The sequence below is a fragment of the Ranitomeya imitator genome, chromosome 6 (assembly GCF_032444005.1).
Source record: "Ranitomeya imitator isolate aRanImi1 chromosome 6, aRanImi1.pri, whole genome shotgun sequence".
NCBI lineage: Eukaryota > Metazoa > Chordata > Amphibia > Anura > Dendrobatidae > Ranitomeya > Ranitomeya imitator.
This window is the reverse complement of record NC_091287.1, coordinates 352,458,599-352,478,031: the sequence shown is the minus strand read 5'-3', so window position 1 is coordinate 352,478,031 and position 19,433 is coordinate 352,458,599. Positions and strand designations below refer to the sequence as shown.

At 42.7% G+C, this 19,433-nt stretch overlaps 1 protein-coding gene across 2 annotated transcripts in view; it reads right to left on the bottom strand.

Moving 5' to 3' along the window:
- MBP (myelin basic protein) overlaps positions 1-19,433 on the bottom strand; it is a 282,046-nt gene that overhangs the window by 129,234 nt on the left and 133,379 nt on the right. For both annotated transcript variants that reach the window (XM_069730949.1, XM_069730950.1), the window contains exon 3: positions 1,163-1,250. In XM_069730949.1, coding sequence (XP_069587050.1) covers positions 1,163-1,250 — 88 coding nt within the window. The remainder of the gene's footprint in view (positions 1-1,162; positions 1,251-19,433) is intronic.

Sequence of the window (19,433 nt, the reverse complement as noted above, 5' to 3'; positions counted from 1 at the left end):
TAGATGCCCCATATAATGCTCCATGCAGGTATGGCCCCATAGATGTCCCATATAATGCTCCATGCAGTTATGGCCCCATAGATGCCCCATATAATGCTCCATGCAGGTATGGCCCCATAGATGTCCCATATAATGCTCCATGCAGTTATGGCCCCATAGATGCCCCATATAATGCTCCATGCAGATCTTTATGGCCCCATAGATGTCCCATATAATGCTCCATGCAGTTATGGCCCCATAGATGCCCCATATAATGCTTCATGCAGTTCTTTATGACCCCATAGATGTCCCATATAATGCTCCATGCAGTTCATTATGGCCCCATAGACGCTCCATATAGCATTGTGCCACATGTAATGCTTCTGCACTAAAAAAAAAAAAAAAATGACATTCACCTCTCGTCGCTGCCCACTGCTCCTCAGCGTCCCGTCTCTCGGCACTGACTGTTCAGGCAGAGGGCGGGGCGCACACTAATACGTCATCGCACCCTCTGACCTGAACAGTCACTGCAGAGGACGCGGAAGACGAGGCGGCGGTGGAACGCGGAAAGGTGAATATGACATACTCACCTGCTCCCGGCGCAGTCCCTGCATGTCCCACATCTCCGGGAGCGGCAGCTTCTTCCTGTAGTGAGCGTTCACGTGGCACCGCTCATTACAGTAATGAATATGCGGCTCCACCCCTATGGGAGTGGAGTCCATATTCATAACTTTAATGAGCGGTACCAGTGACCGCTGAACAGGGGAAGAAGCTGCCGCGCCCGAAGACCATGGGACATGCGGAGCGCCGGGAGCAGGTGAGTATTTGACAGGCATCGCTCCCCCTCACCCGCCGACCCCCCCCCCCCCCCGCCTTCCATGACTCGAGTATAAGCCGAGAGGGGCACTTTCAGCCCATTTTTTTGGGCTGAAAATCTCAGCTTATACTCGAGTATATACGATATTTATCCTCTGGAAACAAACACAAGAATACACAATGCATATATATTCTGTATATCCAAACGTAAGTTTCCAGGTAATGCATTTAATATAGACATAAGGAAGTCGCCGAGCACTAGATAAAAATGCCTCTTGCTAGACTTACACAGTAACACAGAGGTTTACATCACTGCCGCACTTCTACCAAATGTACAAGTTCCTTCTTGTTTCTGGGAGATACATACCAAACACGTCATTATCTTCACATTCCTGGACTGACTCCACCACATCACTCATAGACTTCTGTTCTTCTACTACTCGGTCTTCTGCATCCTGAAATAGACAGATATAAACAATTTGTAAATACTAGAAAATGATTCGCTACATCAGAGATAGACAATCTTAGGCCCGGGGGCCACGTGCGGCCTGCGGTGGTCATCGCAACTCCTTTTTTCTGGAGTGCTAAATAGGGGATCAGAGGACCCTCATTGTCTACAATAGTGAATGTCCCAGATATTAAACCCCCACTTATTAGATTATGGCATACACAGTACTATCAATATATACTAAGAATCAGAAAACCCCTTCAAATTTTTTATGCGGCTCTTGGGAGTGGTACAATCACCAAATTTGGTACTTGGACCAAAAAAGGTTGTGCACCTCTGATTTAATTTAAGGATTGTCAATCATCAAAACATGTATGTATTGATCGCTACACAATGTCAGATAAACTGTAATCCCCAGAAATCCCACCATACAACAGCACACAGAGGAATCCAAAACTTCATCATGGGACACAGAGCTCGAAAGTGGCTTTATTATATGCCACACTGGGTGGGACGGCAAGTAATGCTTGAAAATGTTTGACAGGGGTTCCAGGAGCAGAAGAAGCTATAACCAGCTAATCAATGGAAACTCCTATTGAGAAATACATAATTCGTAAGGACCAAGTGACATCTGAAATATGTAGCGTCTTCTAGTTATTTATTTTTATTGATTATGTGATCATAAGAGAAGTTCCTGTATCCCCGTCTGTGAAGTGGGGAATATAACGTAGCAGGCTGTGGCCTGTCTTACGAATGTCACTTGCACTTTCCCCTCTTCCACATCCCCCTTATATACACACAGGACCAGGAAACAAACAGACATTATACTGAAGTCCAGAATTTTACTTTCCAATAGTACGAGGACCAAGATCTTCGCTCTAACCCTCAACCAAAACATCACAAGAAGTGAAGTAAAGAAACCACATTTAGGGTTTCTCAGGATAGGGAGAAGTGTAGAGCATTTACCAGAATAATACAGCTAAATACAAAGGTGCATAGAGTGTAAAAATAGATATTTAGAAAGGACATTTTGAGTATCAGACCACCAATTTAAGGACACCTTGGCCGTTTGAAATGAGAAGATTTTGTGGGAATGCTGGAGCACGTGGGTGTTTTTCCTGCTGCAGAATAAATAAAATGCTAAATGAATAAACAAAAGAGTAATCTACATCAGTATTTGGAATGACCGCCCTTTGCTAATCAGACACCTCCCTGATGATATTGCCTGATGGATAAGTATCTAGCTGTATTTCTCAGCTTTGAGGAAACCATACAAATTGATCAAATTCATAACTCTATTTGGTGAAATGCAGCTCCAAACTTGCAAAGACCTCCATCATGCTTTACTGTGGTCTGCAGACACTCATTGTACCGCTCTCCAGCCTTTGGTGGAACAGACTTCTCTGTTACGGCCAAATATTTTTCATTTTGACTCTTCAGCTCAGAGCACCTGCTGCCATTTTTCTGCACTTCAGTTTTTATGGCCATAATTCTTACATGAAGACCACTTCTGTCCAGACTTCTCTGAACAGAAAATGGGTGTAGCTAGGTTCTGCTGGTTGCTGCCAGTTCTGGACTGATGGAACTGCTGGACATCTTCCGATTTTTAAGTGGATGTGTGATGTATCCTATCTACTACATTAAGTTTCCTATGGTCTTCAACATTGCCCAATACAATCATGGAGGCATCTGGTTGGCTCAATATTTATTTTGAAGCAGAACAATGACCACAATTATACAGATTAAAAATATCTTCAGTGTAAAGAAGAACAAGGAGTCCTGAAAGTGATGCTTTAACACCCACAGAGATCTGATCCCAAATTTGCACAACCCTACATTAACAGAAGATATGTGTTTAGTTCTCCAAGATGTTTGGAAAAACCTCCCTGCTGAGTTCCTTCAAAACTTGATATATATATATAACAGCCACGTAGTATATAGCACAGCCATGTAGTATATAGCACAGCCCACGTGGTATATAGCACAGAGACGGAGTATATAACACAGGCCACGCGGTATATAACACAGCCCATGCAGTATATAACACAGCCCACACAGTATATAACACAGCCCACACAGTATATTACACAGCCCACGTAGTATATAGCATAGCTCATGTAGTATATAGCACAGAGACGCAGTATATAACACAGCCCATGTAGTAGCTACACAGCCCAAGTAGTATATAGCAATGTGGGCACCATATCCCTGTTAAAAAAAGAATTAAAATAAAAAAATTATATATATATATATATATATATATATATATATATATATATATATATATATATATATATATATATATATATATATATATATATTAGAAACAAAAAAGAAAAAAATGAATGGCACTGTCCAAAAAACCTTGTTGGTTGAAAAGTCGGTGTGTATGATGAGTCCTTAATGTAAAACAGCCATAAGCAAAAAGATCACGGGTGCAACTCCATTGTGACAATTGTATTCCATATAATGAAAAGAGAAAGAAGCGGAATGCACTCACCAATCTTCAAAAAAATAGCAGCTTTATTGAGTCTTCATAAGAAAAACTTCATGGCCGGGGGAAGAGGAGTGGAGCTCAGGTGAACAGGAGGAGACGAAGGCCGTTTCACGCAGTGCTGGCCCCGTTGAACCGATAAATTAGTTAGTTTTACTATGCAGTAAATGCAGGTGTTGAGTGCAGACATCGCTGCATTATTTCCTACACTTAATATGTGCGTTAACTGATTATATAAAGCCAAATATTACTAGACTAAAATACAGAGAATAGGCTTCTCGGCCAGTAGCTGAACACAGTCTAAATACTATTTGCCAGCAATTGATATTTTTTTTTTGGGAGCATGCGATGCCTTTTTTGTATTCTGTAGGCTTTTAAGATGAGCAATCTGAAGTCACTGACCGGAGCGGATTCTCTCCTAACACTCTTTACGAGGCCCCAGAGAACCTGCCAAGGAGGATGTGGAGAAATCAATGGATGCCAAAGAAAGGCATGCACTTAGTAAACGCGGGAATGAAGAAGAGTGATTGCAAAATGCAGCAACATTTTAAACTACATGGATGAGATTACAGAGGAACAGGTCATGGTTGAATCTGGTTACACAATAAGGCCGGGATTTGTAAAAAGTCACTGCACATTTTCATCAACATAGGATGTAGAAAAAAAAAAAAAAAAAAAAAAAAAAAAAAAATTATATATATATATATATATATATATATATATATATATATATATATATATATATATATATATATATATATATATATATATATTTATATTATATATATATATATTAAAATGCCCATTAATTTGGGTTACACTAGTTATGGATATAAGTATGTTTTTTTTGCGTTTGAGTTACACTAATTATATAGAATATTTATATTAGTTTTCTACACAAGAAAAGTGTTTGATGGTTAGGAAAAAGCTACTCAGCCACCACTAGGAGGCGCTGTCCCTTTTTCCCCCCCGAGCTGCTTAATGGTCACCGTAATTGGTATACATTTAATGACAAATGGAACAACTGTGTGTTAAGGATTAGCCTTACACAACCTTAATATCGACATAGGCTCCCTCTGAGCTGAACAAGCCAACAACCTGAGCAGGAGCGACAACTATGCGATAATACAATATAGAAGTAGTCTGTGTTAAAGCATTTAGTGGGGATATAGGTACGCCAGGGAACTTTAGCAATGAAACAGTCAAGTTTTTTTGTGATATTTTGCAGGATTAGAGTACAAGTAAACAGTCTTTTTTCTTAAGTATGCTAAGAAAAAAAAAAAAAAAAAAAAATTCGCTATACTACATCTGTGTGATCAGCTTCAGTCTTACACCGACCGCATAAAAAGAGGTTGCAAGATTGTTTTTCCTAATTTACATACCAAAATTGCTTTTTTTTTACCATATTTTTCAGCTTAGGAAACCCTCAAAGAGTTGTTTGGATGTATAAAGAAATAAAAATGACTAGGACAGTCTCATATCTGTACAATAAAAATGTTCAACTCCTGTTTCTATGTGAAGAAAATACACTTCAGAACAAAAAAGATGGAAAAAGAAATCTAATCTGTTAATTCAAAAGGTTAAAAAAGAAATTAAAATAAACATAAAATAAATTGTGCTTAATTCTGAATGTTTGGTCCAGTGGATCGACAATTGGGATCAGGAGGGAAAGATTAGCTCTTTGGGTCAGGCATGGGTCATGGTTGTACATATATCCCATTATCCCATCCCTCGGCTGAACTTTTTTCAACCATTTTAAAGGGAATCTGTCACCAGATTTTTGACACCTAATCTGAGAGCATAATACAGAGACAGAGACCCTGAATCCAGTGAATTGTATCATTGATAATCTCCTGCTGATAAAACAGTGAGTTTAACATTGGAGGACACGTAATCCTGCTCCCAGGTAGTCAACCATCTTCACGAGCTGTGTATAACCCTGTCCCCATCACTGATTGACAGCTTTCTGTGTACATGGGTAGAAGGCTGCCGATCAGTGATGTGGGGGAGGTTATACAGAGCTCAACATTCAGGTGAATGACAGATCTGCAGCAGATGAAAACAGTGATGTTACCAAAATAACAGCAAGCAGCTTAGTAAGTGGCATTACTGGATTCAGGGTCTCTGCCTATATATTGTGCTGCTCTCTGATGGGGTGAAAGATTCCCTTTAACTATGTAACCATGTAATAAAACACATCATTATTACATGCTATTGATGCCAGCTTAGCCCTAGATATGACAGCAAGATAGGCGCTGCAGAGGAATCTGGAGCAGGGGTTAAATAGCTTACTACTGAATTACTGTACAACTTCAATGCAGGAATGCTGAATAATGTAAAACAGTCAGACAAGATGGGCCTGAGATGCCTGCAGCGGTGATTTCTTTCGGGAGAACACAGTTGGAAGGACATTTGATTGTTCTTGTAAGGAAAGTGTATGGGAGGTAGCTGATGAAAGGCACTACATGGGGGGCAACACAGCATACCAAGACTGATTAGCCAATAGCATCCTCAGCTCCCTTTTCCTCGCTTCTTGTACTAATTGCCGAGAGGATGATCCATCAGAGGGAACATTATGTCAGTTGGCGACAAACTCCATTCAAAATTCACATCATTGTTAAAAATGTTTTGCAGGATATAAAAGAACTTGGACTGTGCTCAAGACTTTTCTATCTCAGATTTAGTGCAATATGTTGCATTCTTTTTTTCCTGTGAAATGTCAGACACTGTGGTGGTCCTTATGCCTCCTTCAATGAGTGGAGCAGGCTGCCACGAGAAGGTGGCGAGTTCTCCTTCAATGGAAGTCTTCACACAGAGGCAGACATCGGTCTGAGATGGTTTAGTGAATCCTGCATTGAGCAGGGGGTTGGACACGATAACCCCCGAAGGTCCCTACCAACTCTACCATTCTATGAATCCATTACATGACGGACACTGTCCGGCGTCCTTCACGAGTCATACTCACCGGTTGCAATGCCTGTGGATCCAGCAGAGTCTGCGCTTTGGTCTTCACAGATGCCCAGAAGTTATGGCGTCAACATTCCCATCACATCTTGTGATTGACTGAAGAGGTTAGTTGACCTGAACATGCACATCATTGGAAAAACATCTAGTGACACATTGGTCATGTCACCTGGCTGCAGCCAATCATAGGGTCTGCGTCACTTTCCGTGCTGGCTCAGACCAGAGAGCAGCCTGTGCTTGACCCACTGGGGTGACAGCAGGAGAGTATGGCAGATTGTGAAAGAATCAAATTCCTCACTTAGCACTGTAGGTAGCCCAGATCACCCCTTTTGAGGACTCTGGAAGGTGCCATACTTCCAACAGCTGGTGGAGTCACCAGATGTCCATAGACAACCCCGTCTGCCCACTCTGCTCTGTCAGATGTCGATTATCTTTCCTCTTTTATCATGATACTGGTAGTATCAAATCTAGCGCTCTGCCATTAAAGAAGATTTGCTACAGATCAGTAAGATTTTTAAGAAATGCCTTAGATTAACCCCTTCACGACATCCGCCATTTGTCTATTGTTGTAATGTACCCACTGATACGTCACCTGAACTCTTGTTTAGCAGCTGTCAACGTGTGTGCGCTGTGTACTAATAAGCATGTATCTCCGGGTGATTGGGATCACGGGGTTAACCAGAAAAGTGTCTTAGAAGGGCGCACAAAAGAGAGAGAGAGGTGGTTATTAGGTGACCAGACAGGTCATTGTGAATGATCTGGAGACTAATGTTGTAGCCCAAGTGTCCTATACCACCATCTTTAAGGTAATCTTCATTGCTTTATTACACAGACAGTCATACAATGAATTGCACAGATGATGAACGTTTTGTTTTATGCTAAATCAGTATTTTAGTCATAAAAAAGACGTGATTATGACCCCTCTGTTTGGATTGTAAAAGCATTTTCATTCCATCCGGTTTCTGTAAGACATGAGCAGAATCCAAAAGAGATCTACGCAACATAACTAGCACAGACAAGACGGTTCTCTCTCTAATTATTTCCGAGGATGCTCTACCTTATATTCAGCACTCATTCTGAATTGTCAATGTATGGATCCAGTTACACAGCAGCATGAATAATTGGAACGAACAACCACAGAGATATAAAAAGCATTGGATGACTATTTCAGGTTGAGCGTATGCTGCTATACAGTTCAGATGAAACGGGGCCAATAACCAGCAACAAGCATTCCCAGGAAAACACTTGGTCTTTGGGTAAAGTTGATTTTAAACTTAAAAATCATCATCTTCAACTGGACATGTGATACCAAGCTCAATAGCATTCTATGCATGTAGAATAATCACATTAACCATGATTTACAAGGATGCCCATTCATTTGAACAGGTAGTGTCATGAGCATTAGATTGAAATCTTCAAAACTCATATACAGAGGGCCCGATTCGTCAAAGATCTTGCACCAGAACTTTAGAGCAAAAGCTTTGAAAAGTTGTAAAATTTAGGGTGCAATTCGGTTTGGAGCCTAAATTTTGTGACTTTTGCCATTTTCATGCCAATTTCTCCCAGCTTTTCCAAAATGAAGTTTGCTGGGACGTGGCAGAGGTGTTTTATTTTTAATAAAGGACTTTATTCTGGCTGTGTCTTTATTTACCATATAACTATAGCATTAGTAATGGACAGGTGTCTTTTAGACGCCTCTCCATTACTAATCCATGGGCTTGATGTCACCTGACAATACAAAGATGACATCAACCCCACAAACATGAACATCACTTGCAACTGCTACAGGGTAAGTGGGTATAGCCTGACAAAGTGCTGGAATTGGCATATCTAATACATGTGCTTTTTCTGAGCAGCTGTGGGTTGCTATTTTTAGGCTGGGGGGGTCTATATCAAAGGCCCCTTACTAGTCTGAGAATATCAGCCTCCAGCTGTCAGCTTTAGCAAGGCTTGTTTTAAAAAATGAGAGGGGGAACCCACAACATTATTTTTAAATTATTTATTTAACCCCTTCAAGACCCAGCCTATTTTGACCTTAAAGACCTTGCCGTTTTTTGCAATTCTGACCAGTGTCCCTTTGTGAGGTAATAACTCAGGAACGCTTCAACGGATCCTAGCGGTTCTGAGATTGTTTTTTCGTGACATATTGGGCTTCATGTTAGTGGTAAATTTAGGTCAATAAATTCTGCATTTATTTGTGATAAACACGGAAATTTGGCGAAAATTTTGAAAATTTCGCAATTTTCACATTTTGAATTTTTATTCTGTTAAACCAGAGAGATATGTGACACAAAATAGTTAATAAATAACATTTCCCACATGTTTACTTTACATCAGCACAATTCTGGAAACAAATTTTTTTTTTGTTAGGAAGTTATAAGGGTTAAAATTCGACCAGCGATTTGTCATTTTTACAACGAAATTTACAAAACCATTTTTTTTAGGGACCACCTCACATTTGAAGTCAGTTTGAGGGGTCTATATGGCTGAAAATACCCAAAAGTGACACCATTCTAAAAACTGCACCCCTCAAGGTACTCAAAACCACATTCAAGAAGTTTATTAACCCTTCAGGTGCTTCACAGCAGCAGAAGCAACATGGAAGGAAAAAATGAACATTTAACTTTTTAGTCACAAAAATTATCTTTTAGCAACAATTTTTTTATTTTCCCCAATGGTAAAAGGAGAAACTGAACCACGAAAGTTGTTGTCCAATTTGTCCTGAGTACGCTGATACCTCATATGTGGGGGTAAACCACTGTTTTGGCGCACGGCAGGGCTTGGAAGGGAAGGAGCGCCATTTGACTTTTTGAATCAAAAATTGGCTCCACTCTTTAGCGGACACCATGTCACGTTTGGAGAGCCCCCGTGTGCCTAAAAATTGGAGCTCCCCCACAAGTGACCCCATTTTGGAAACTAGACGCCCCAAGGAACTTATCTAGATGCATAGTGAGCACTTTGAACCCCCAGGTGCTTCACAAATTGATCCGTAAAAATGAAAAAGTACTTTTTTTTCACAAAAAAATTCTTTTAGCCTCAATTTTTTCATTTTCACATGGGCAACAGGATAAAATGGATCCTAAAATGTGTTGGGCAATTTCTCCTGAGTACACCAATACCTCACATGTGGGGGTAAACCACTGTTTGGGCACATGGTAAGGCTCGGAAGGGAAGGAGCGCCATTTGACTTTTTGAATGAAAAATTATTTCCATCGTTAGCGGACACCATGTCGCGTTTGGATAGCTCCTGTGTGCCTAAACATTGGCGCTCCCCCACAAGTGACCCCATTTTGGAAACTAGACCCCCCAAGGAACTAATTTAGATGCCTAGTGAGCACTTTAAACCCTCAGGTGCTTCACAAATTGATCTGTAAAAATGAAAAAGTAATTTTTTTTCACAAAAAAATTCTTTTCGCCTCAATTTTTTCATTTTCACATGGGCAGTAGGATAAAATGGATCATAAAATTTGTTGGGCAATTTCTCCCGAGTACGCCGATACCTCATATGTGGGGGTAAACCACTGTTTGGGCACTCGGCAGGGCTCGGAAGAGAAGGCGCGCCATTTGACTTTTTGAATGGAAAATTAGCTCCAATTGTTAGCGGACACCATGTCGCGTTTGGAGAGCCCCTGTGTGCCTAAACATTGGAGCTCCCCCACAAGTGACCCCATTTTGGAAACTAGACCCCCCAAGGAACTTATCTAGATGCATATTGAGCACTTTAAACCCCCAGGTGCTTCACAGAAGTTTATAACGCAGAGCCATGAAAATAAAAAATAATTTTTCTTTCCTCAAAAATGATTTTTTAGCCTGGAATTTCCTATTTTGCCAAGGATAATAGGAGAAATTGGACCCCAAATATTGTTGTCCAGTTTGTCCTGAGTACGCTGGTACCCCATATGTGGGGGTAAACCACTGTTTGGGCGCACGGCAGGGCTCGGAAGGGATGGCACGCCATTTGGCTTTTTAAATGGAAAATTAGCTCCAATCATTAGCGGACACCATGTCACGTTTGGAGAGCCCCTGTGTGCCTAAACATTGGAGATCCCCCAGAAATGACACCATTTTAGAAACTAGACCCCCAAAGGAACTAATCTAGATGTGTGGTGAGGACTTTGAACCCCCAAGTGCTTCACAGAAGTTTATAACGCAGAGCCATGAAAAAAAAAAAAAAAAATTATTTTCTCAAAAATGATCTTTTAGCCTGCAATTTTTTATTTTCCCAAGGGTAACAGGAGAAATTTGACCCCAAAAGTTGTTGTCCAGTTTCTCCTGAGTACGCTGATACCCCATATGTGGGGGTAAATCACTGTTTGGGCACATGCCGGGGCTCGGAAGTGAAGTAGTGACGTTTTGAAATGCAGACTTTGATGGAATGCTCTGTGGGCGTCACGTTGCGTTTGCAGAGCCCCTGATGTGGCTTAACAGTAGAAACCCCCCACAAGTGACCCCATTTTGGAAACTAGACCCCCAAAGGAACTTATCTAGATGTGTGGTGAGCACTTTGAACCCCCAAGTGCTTCATAGATGTTTATAATGCAGAGCCGTGAAAATAATAAATACGTTTTCTTTCCTCAAAAATAATTATTTAGCCCAGAATTTTTTAATTTTCCCAAGGGTAACAGGAGAAATTTGACCCCAATATTTGTTGTCCAGTTTCTCCTGAGTACGGTGATACCCCATATGTGGGGGTAAACTACTGTTTGGGCACATGCCGGGGCTTGGAATTGAAGTAGTGACGTTTTGAAATGCAGACTTTGATGGAATGCTCTGCGGGCATCACGTTGCGTTTGCAGAGCCCCTGATGTGCCTAAACAGTAGAAACCCCCCACAAGTGACCCCATTTTGGAAACTAGACCCTGAAAGGAACTTATCTAGATGTGTGGTGAGCACTTTGAACCCCCAAGTGCTTCACAGACGTTTACAACGCAGAGCCGTGAAAATAAAAAATCATTTTTCTTTCCTCAAAAATTATGTTTTAGCAAGCATTTTTTTAGATTCACAAGGGTAACAGGAGAAATTGGACCCCAGTAATTGTTGCGCAGTTTGTCCTGAGTATGCTGGTACCCCATATGTGGGGGTAAACCACTGTTTGGGCACACGTCAGGGCTCGGAAGTGAGGGAGCACCATTTGACTTTTTGAATACGAGATTGGCTGGAATCAATGGTGGCGCCATGTTGCGTTTGGAGACCCCTGATGTGCCTAAACAGTGGTAACCCCTCAATTCTAACTCCAACACTAACCCCAACACACCCCTAACCCTAATCCCAACTGTAGCCATAATCCTAATCACAACCCTAACCCCAACACACCCCTAACCACAACACTAACCCCAACACACCCCTAACCCTAACCACAACCCTAATTCCAACCCTAACCCTAAGGCTATGTGCCCACGTTGCGGATTCGTGTGAGATATTTCCGCACCATTTTTGAAAAATCTGCGGGTAAAAGGCACTGTGTTTTACCTGCGGATTTTCCGCGGATTTCCAGTGTTTTTTGTGCGGATTTCACCTGCGGATTCCTATTGAGGAACAGGTGTAAAACGCTGCGGAATCCGCACAAAGAATTGACATGCTGCGGAAAATACAACGCAGCGTTCCCGCGCGGTATTTTCCGCACCATGGGCACAGCGGATTTGGTTTTTCATATGTTTACATGGTACTGTAAACCTGATGGAACACTGCTGCGAATCCGCAGCCAAATCCGCACCGTGTGCACATAGCCTAATTCTAAAGGTATGTGCACACGCTGCGGAAAACGCTGCGGATCCGCAGCAGTTTCCCATGAGTGTACAGTTCAATGTAAACCTATGGGAAACAAAAATCGCTGTACACATGCTGCGGAAAAACTGCACGGAAACACAGCGGTTTACATTCCGCAGCATGTCACTTCTTTGTGCGGATTCCGCAGCGGTTTTACAACTGCTCCAATAGAAAATCGCAATTGTAAAACCGCAGTGAAATGCGCAGAAAAAAACGCGGTAAATCCGCCATAAATCCGCAGCGGTTTAGCACTGCGAATTTATCAAATCCGCAGCGGAAAAATCCGCAGAGGACCAGAATACGTGTGCACATTCCTAACCCTAACCCTAGCCCTAACCCTAGCCCTAACCCTAACCCTACCCCTAACCCTATTCTAACATTAGTGGAAAAAAAAAATTTTCTTTATTTTTTTATTGTCCCTACCTATGGGGGTGACAAAGGGGGGGGGGGGGGTCATTTATTATTTTTTTTTATTTTGATCACTGAGATAGATTATATCTCAGTGATCAAAATGCACTTTGGAACGAATCTGCCGGCCGGCAGATTCGGCGGGCGCACTGCGCATGCGCCCGCCATTTTGGAAGATGGCGGCGCCCGGGAGAAGACAGACGGGACCACGGCTGGATCGGTAAGTATGATGGGGTGGGGGGGGACCACGGGGGGGGGATCGGAGCACGGGGGGGGGAATCGGAGCGCGGGAGGGGTGGAACGGAGCGCGGGGGGCGTGGAACGGAGCACGGGGGGGCTGGAATGGAGCACGGGGGGGTGGAACGGAGCACGGGGGGGTGGATCGGAGTGCAGGGGGGGTGATTGGAGCACGGGGGGTGATTGGAGCACAGGGGGAGCGGACACGAGCACGGGGGGGAGCGGAGCACAGGGCGGAGGGGAGCCGGAGCAGTGTAACGGCCAGATCGGGGGGGTGGGGGGGGCGATCGGAGGGGTGGGGTGGGGGCACACTAGTATTTCCAGCCATGGCCGATGATATTTCAGCATCGGCCATGGCTGGATTGTAATATTTCACCAGTTATAATGGGTGAAATATTACAAATCGCTCTGATTGGCAGTTTCACTTTCAACAGCCAATCAGAGCGATCGTAGCCAAGAGGGGGTGAAGCCACCCCCCCTGGGCTAAACTACCACTCCCCCTGTCCCTGCAGATCGGGTGAAATGGGAGTTAACCCTTTCACCCGATCTGCAGGGACGCGATCTTTCCATGACGCCGCATAGGCGTCATGGGTCGGAATGGCACCGACTCTCATGACGCCTACGTGGCGTCATGGGTCGGGAAGGGGTTAAATAAAAAATATGGTGTGGGGACCCCTCTTTTCTTGATAACCAGCCTTGCTGAAGCAGACAGCTGAGGGTTGCGGCCCTCAGCTGTGAGTTTTGCCTTGCTGGTTATAAAAAATACAGGGGAACTAAAACCTTTTTTTTTCATTTATTTATTGCACAGGAGCCAGCTGATGAATACTAGCACGGAATACTGTTGTTTTTTTATTTTAATTCTCTTGGAGGAGACAATGGTGTCGAAAGTATGGTTCAATTAAGATTTATTAAAGGAGTCTGTGTCATTCTTTCAATTAAAAGTACTTTTTTCTGTGTGCGTGTGTTTTCATACAATATAACTATGGGGTTAGTAATGGGGCGTCTTATTGACACCTTTCCATTAATAACCTAGGGCTTGGTGTCACCTGACATTATAGAGATGGCATCAACCCTTCAACTATCACCCCACTTGCTACAGGGCAAGTGGGAAGAGTGAGGCTAAGGGCCAGAATTGGCGCATCTTATAGTGGCGGCTGAGAGCTGATATTTTTAGCCTAGGGGAGGCCCAGTATCCATGGCCCCTTACTAGGCTATTAATATCAGCATGCAGCTGTCTGCCTAGCCTTTGCTGGTAATTAATTATGGGGGGGCCTACATAATTATTATGGTCCCCCATTTTAATATTATATATAAAAAAAAAAACTGTCCTACATATTATAAAAATGGCACTCCAGAACAGTAGAACCACATGTAGCCAAGATGTAATTAAACAACCGGCTAAACGAAGAGAACCAAATATCGAATTAAAATTTAAAGACATGAATACAGAAATACCCAGAAGGGGAACCAATGAAGCTATAGGCGAAACGCGCGTCGGGGTGCAGGGGAATAATTTTAGCACCCACATTGTCTGTTATTCTGCAGTGCTTACTGTTACAGCTCCATAATTCAGGTAATATGTTTTTACACCATACTTAACATTGCATTGAGTTCTGCTTACCTCTGTGTAATCTTGAGCTTTCATTTGGGTATATTTATAGAAGATACCTTAGGCACTCTGTCTCAGTATTAATTCTCTGTACCAAAGTCAAAGCTATTTATTTAATTACAAGAGCAATGTCTCTAAATGAGTACAGTTTCTGCTCTGTTTTCTAATGGTAATTATTTTTGCCCGATTTGGGGATATTTACATGCATTTGCACCTTATCTTTGGGTAGTTTTTTTCAGTGGTTCCCCTTCTGGGTATTTCTGTATTTATTTCTTGTGACCTTTATTTTAATTATTTATTAATAAAATTTAAATTTGAATTCGACACTTTGGTCCTCTTCGTTTAGCCGGTTGTTTAATTTCATCTTGGCTACATGTGGTTTCCCCATTTTAATAGCCAGTAAAGGCTAAGTATACAGCTATGAGCTGATATTAATAGCCTGGGAAGCTCAATGGGTGTTACCCCCTTCCAAGGCTATAAACATCTGTTCTGTTAGCAGCTACAATCAGCTATGGAGGGTAACCATTGTTAAAACATAACCTTTAATATTCAATATACCTAAAATTATTGGAATCCAACAACAAAAAAAACATACAAATACACAAAGTGCTCAAATTAACCAGTGCTCAAGAATAAAAGAATTGAACGGTCTCACCACTCAGGACAGACACATGGGTATAGTAGATATTTTCAGCCAAATAGCCTATGAAGAATAATGGTCCAGGGGAATAGACGTTGGATGGGGTATATAGATACTGTCTACCCTGTAATCCCTGTGTAACTCCTGTCCTGACAAGGACAGGCCCCAAGTGGACCCTGCTTTGGACAGCCACCAAATGAATGAATGTAAGCGGACAAGTTTCCTCTTCTCCCTACGCGTTTTATCACCAGTGCAGGGGACTCATCAAGGGAGTTCAAACAAATATATGTGCTGCAAGGCACAAAAGTCCAAGCAACAAAAAGAGTCCATATTTCAATGTGGGTCCAGCAGTGGCCGAGTATCCATAAGGAAGATGTGACTGTCTGTGTTTGCAGTCCAAAATGTATCCTCACTGTTAGCAGCCCCTAAGGAGAGATTGTGCTGAAGAGATCGTATAGGACTGGATAGGGTGAACTGTATATACTTTATGCTGCAACTCATACCAAAACCCTTTCTCAGGACTAAGAATATTCTTTTTGCTCAATCCTGCAAATTGTTCTGAGCAGGGAATTATTATACATCATTTTTGCTGTGGCAGCTGTGCGTCAAAAGCATACAGCTAGACTGGTTGTATCTCAAGAGCATGTGACAATGGTCGTATCCTGGTGGCAACTTTGAAGCTTGGTAACCTCGCACATGTGCCGTGCCTGGCCCATGGGCTCAACTTTGTGGTTCAGCAGTTTCTCAAAACTGACCGAGATCTACATGAGCTACTTGTGTAAGTACACTACATGTATCCCCATTTCCGCACGTTGGCTACAACTGCCACCACCCTGGCAGTGCTGCAGCAGCGTTTGCAACTTCCAGCTCACTGACTGGTGTGTGACATCACCACACATTGGAACTCAATGTTACATATGTTGGCAAGGCTTTTGTGAGCAGTAGAGTGCAGTAGTTTAATTACCACCTACCCCGTGCACGTCGGTATTCCGGTCAACCTCTACACATACAGTAAGAGCTGATGAGTGTGCATGGATGTCGAACATCTGCTCGGTGCTTCAAAACTTTAAGGACTCGACCAAGATGGTGTGGCAATGATGCCATAATCAGCATCATCATCCCGCTTCTCTGTCTATTGAAATGCTTGCTGCACACAAAAAGGAGGTATTGCAGACGGAGCAAATTGAGAAGGAGCAATAAACTATACTGGGTGATTCTACACAGCTCAGCCTCATCTCACCTTCTCAATGGGCATTGAGTGATAATAATGAGAAACAGGAGATGGTTGTCTGCACTACAGATGGTAGAACCACATCACCTTCATCCTCTCTGTTCAGTGTAGATGGCCTGAAAACGAGGAAGAGAGCGAGGAGAAGGAGGACGAGGAGGACAACATGGATAGTCGCTCTCTTTGTGGTGACAGGGAAGTCTTGGCTGTTGGCAGTCTGGCACACATGGTCGAATTTAAGTTTCGCTGCCTTTCCCGTGACCCTTGCGTTGTATGCATTTTGGCCAACACTAATTACTGGTTGGTCAATCTTCTAGATCCACGCTACAAGGAGAACTTTACATCTCTCCTTCCCGTGGAGGAGAAGTCTAATAAAATGCTAAAGCCCTAGTTGAAGAATTATTAAAAAAATTTCCTCCTGACAACGCTGGGGGAAGAGGTCACAGTTCCTTGGACAACAAAGGAGTGGAGACTAGGGAGACACACACCAGATGCAGCAGAGGAACACTATCAAAAGGTCTGGGGCAGTTTTCTCAGACCCTCCCAGCATCAAGGCCCTGGTGCGGGGGGTATGGGGTATTCTGACAAGAAAGGAAAAGTTTGGGAAGATGCTGAAGGAGTACCTTGTTGACCATATATTCCTCTGTGCCTTACAACTATTTATCAAAATGAACAAGGGGCTGGATTGGGACAGACTTCTGTACACCACTCGATGACAGCAGTGGGACAAACTCAAATTTAGTGGGTTGTTTTGCTTGTTTTCTGGTCTATTTTCATGCACCCCTTCCCAAATATGGGTATATGCTTCATGATTTTGTCCTTTTTTGTCGTCCTGCCTACTCCACCACCATATCAACAGAGTGATCACGCTACAGTCGCCATAAATTTTACATACACATACATACACACTGCTCAAAAAAAAAATAAAGGGAACAAAAGCAACAGAATATAACTCCAAGTAAATAAAACTTCTGTGAAATCAAACTGTCCACTTAGGAAGCAACACTGTTTGACAATCCATTTCACATGCTGTTGTGCAAATGGAATAGACAGCAGATGGAAATTATTGGCAATTATCAAGACACACTCAATAAAGGAGTGGTTCTGTAGGTGGGGACCACAGACCACATCTCAATACCAATGCATTCTGGCTGACGTTTTGGTTACTTTTGAATGTTGGTTGTTTTTTCGCACTCGTGGTAGCATCGGAAGGACTCTACAACCCACACAAGTGGCTCAAGTAGTGCAGCTCATCCAGGATGGCACATCAACGTGACCTGTGGAAAAGAAGGTTTGCTGTGTGTCAGCGTAGTGTCCAGAGGCGTTACCAGGAGACAGGCCAGTACACCAGGAGTCATGGAGGGGGGCCATAGGAAGGCAACAACCCAGCAGCAGGATCGCCACCTCAGCCTTTGTGCAAGCAGGAACAGGAGGAGCACTGCCAAAGCCCTGCAAAATGACCACCAGCAGGCCACAAAATTTGCATGGGTCTGCACAAGCGGTTAGAAACCAACTCCATTAGGATGGTCTGAGTGCCTGAAGTCCACAGATGGGGGTTGTGCTCATAGCCCAACACCATGCAGGATGCTTGGCATTTGCCATAGAACACCAGGATTGGCAAATTCACCACTGGCGCCATGTTCTCTTTACAGATGAAAGGTTCACACTGAGCATGTGACAGACATGATAGAGTCTGGAGACGAGAGCGATCTGCTGCCTGCAACATCCTTCAGCATGACCGGTTTGGCAGTGGGTCAGTAATGGTGTGAGGTGTTATTTCTTTGGAGGGGCGCACAGCCCTCCATGTGCTCGCCTTATCTAGCCTGACTGCCATTAGGTACCGAGATGAGATCCTCAGACCCCTTGTGAGACCATATGCTGATGCGTTTGGCCCTGGGTTCCTCCTCATGCAGGACAATGCCATACCTCATGTGGCTGGAGTGTCTTAGCAGTTCCTGCAAGATGAGGCATTGAAGCTATGGACTGGCCCGCTCGTTCCCCAGACCTGAATCCGATTGAACACATCTGGGACATCATGTCTCGCACCATCCACTAACGTCACGTTGCACCACAGACTGTCCAGGAGTTGGCGGATGCTTTAGTCCAGGTCTGGGAAGAGATCCCTCAGGAGACCATCCGCCACCTAATCAAGAGCATGCCCAGGCGTTGTAGGGAGGTCATACAGGCACTTGGTGGCCACACACACTACTGAGCATCATTTCCCTGTCTTGAGGCATTTTCACTGAAGTTGGATAAGCCTGTAATTTGAATTTCCACTTTGATTTTGAGTATCATTCCAAATTCAGACTTCCATGGGATATTAATTTTGACTTACATTGATCATTTTTATGTTCTATTCTTCTCAACACATTCCACTATGTAATGAATAAAGATTTGCAACTGGAATATTTAATTCAGTGATACCTAGGATGTGGGAATTTAGTGATCCCTTTATTTCTTTTAGATATATATATATACATATATATATATATATATATATATATATATATATATATATATATATACATATATATATATATACACACATATTTATATATATATATATATATATATATATATATATATATATATATATATATATACATATATACACACATACATACATACACACACACACCGTATATACTCGAGTATAAGCTGACCCGAGTATAAGTCGACCCCCCCTAGATTTGCCACAAAAACTGGGAAAACTTTTTGACTCGAGTATAAGCCTAGGGTGGAAAATGCAGCACCTACCGGTGAATTTCAAAAATAAAAATAGATGCTCCATACCATTCATTATGGCCCCATAGATGCTCCACATAAAGCTGTGCCATATATAAT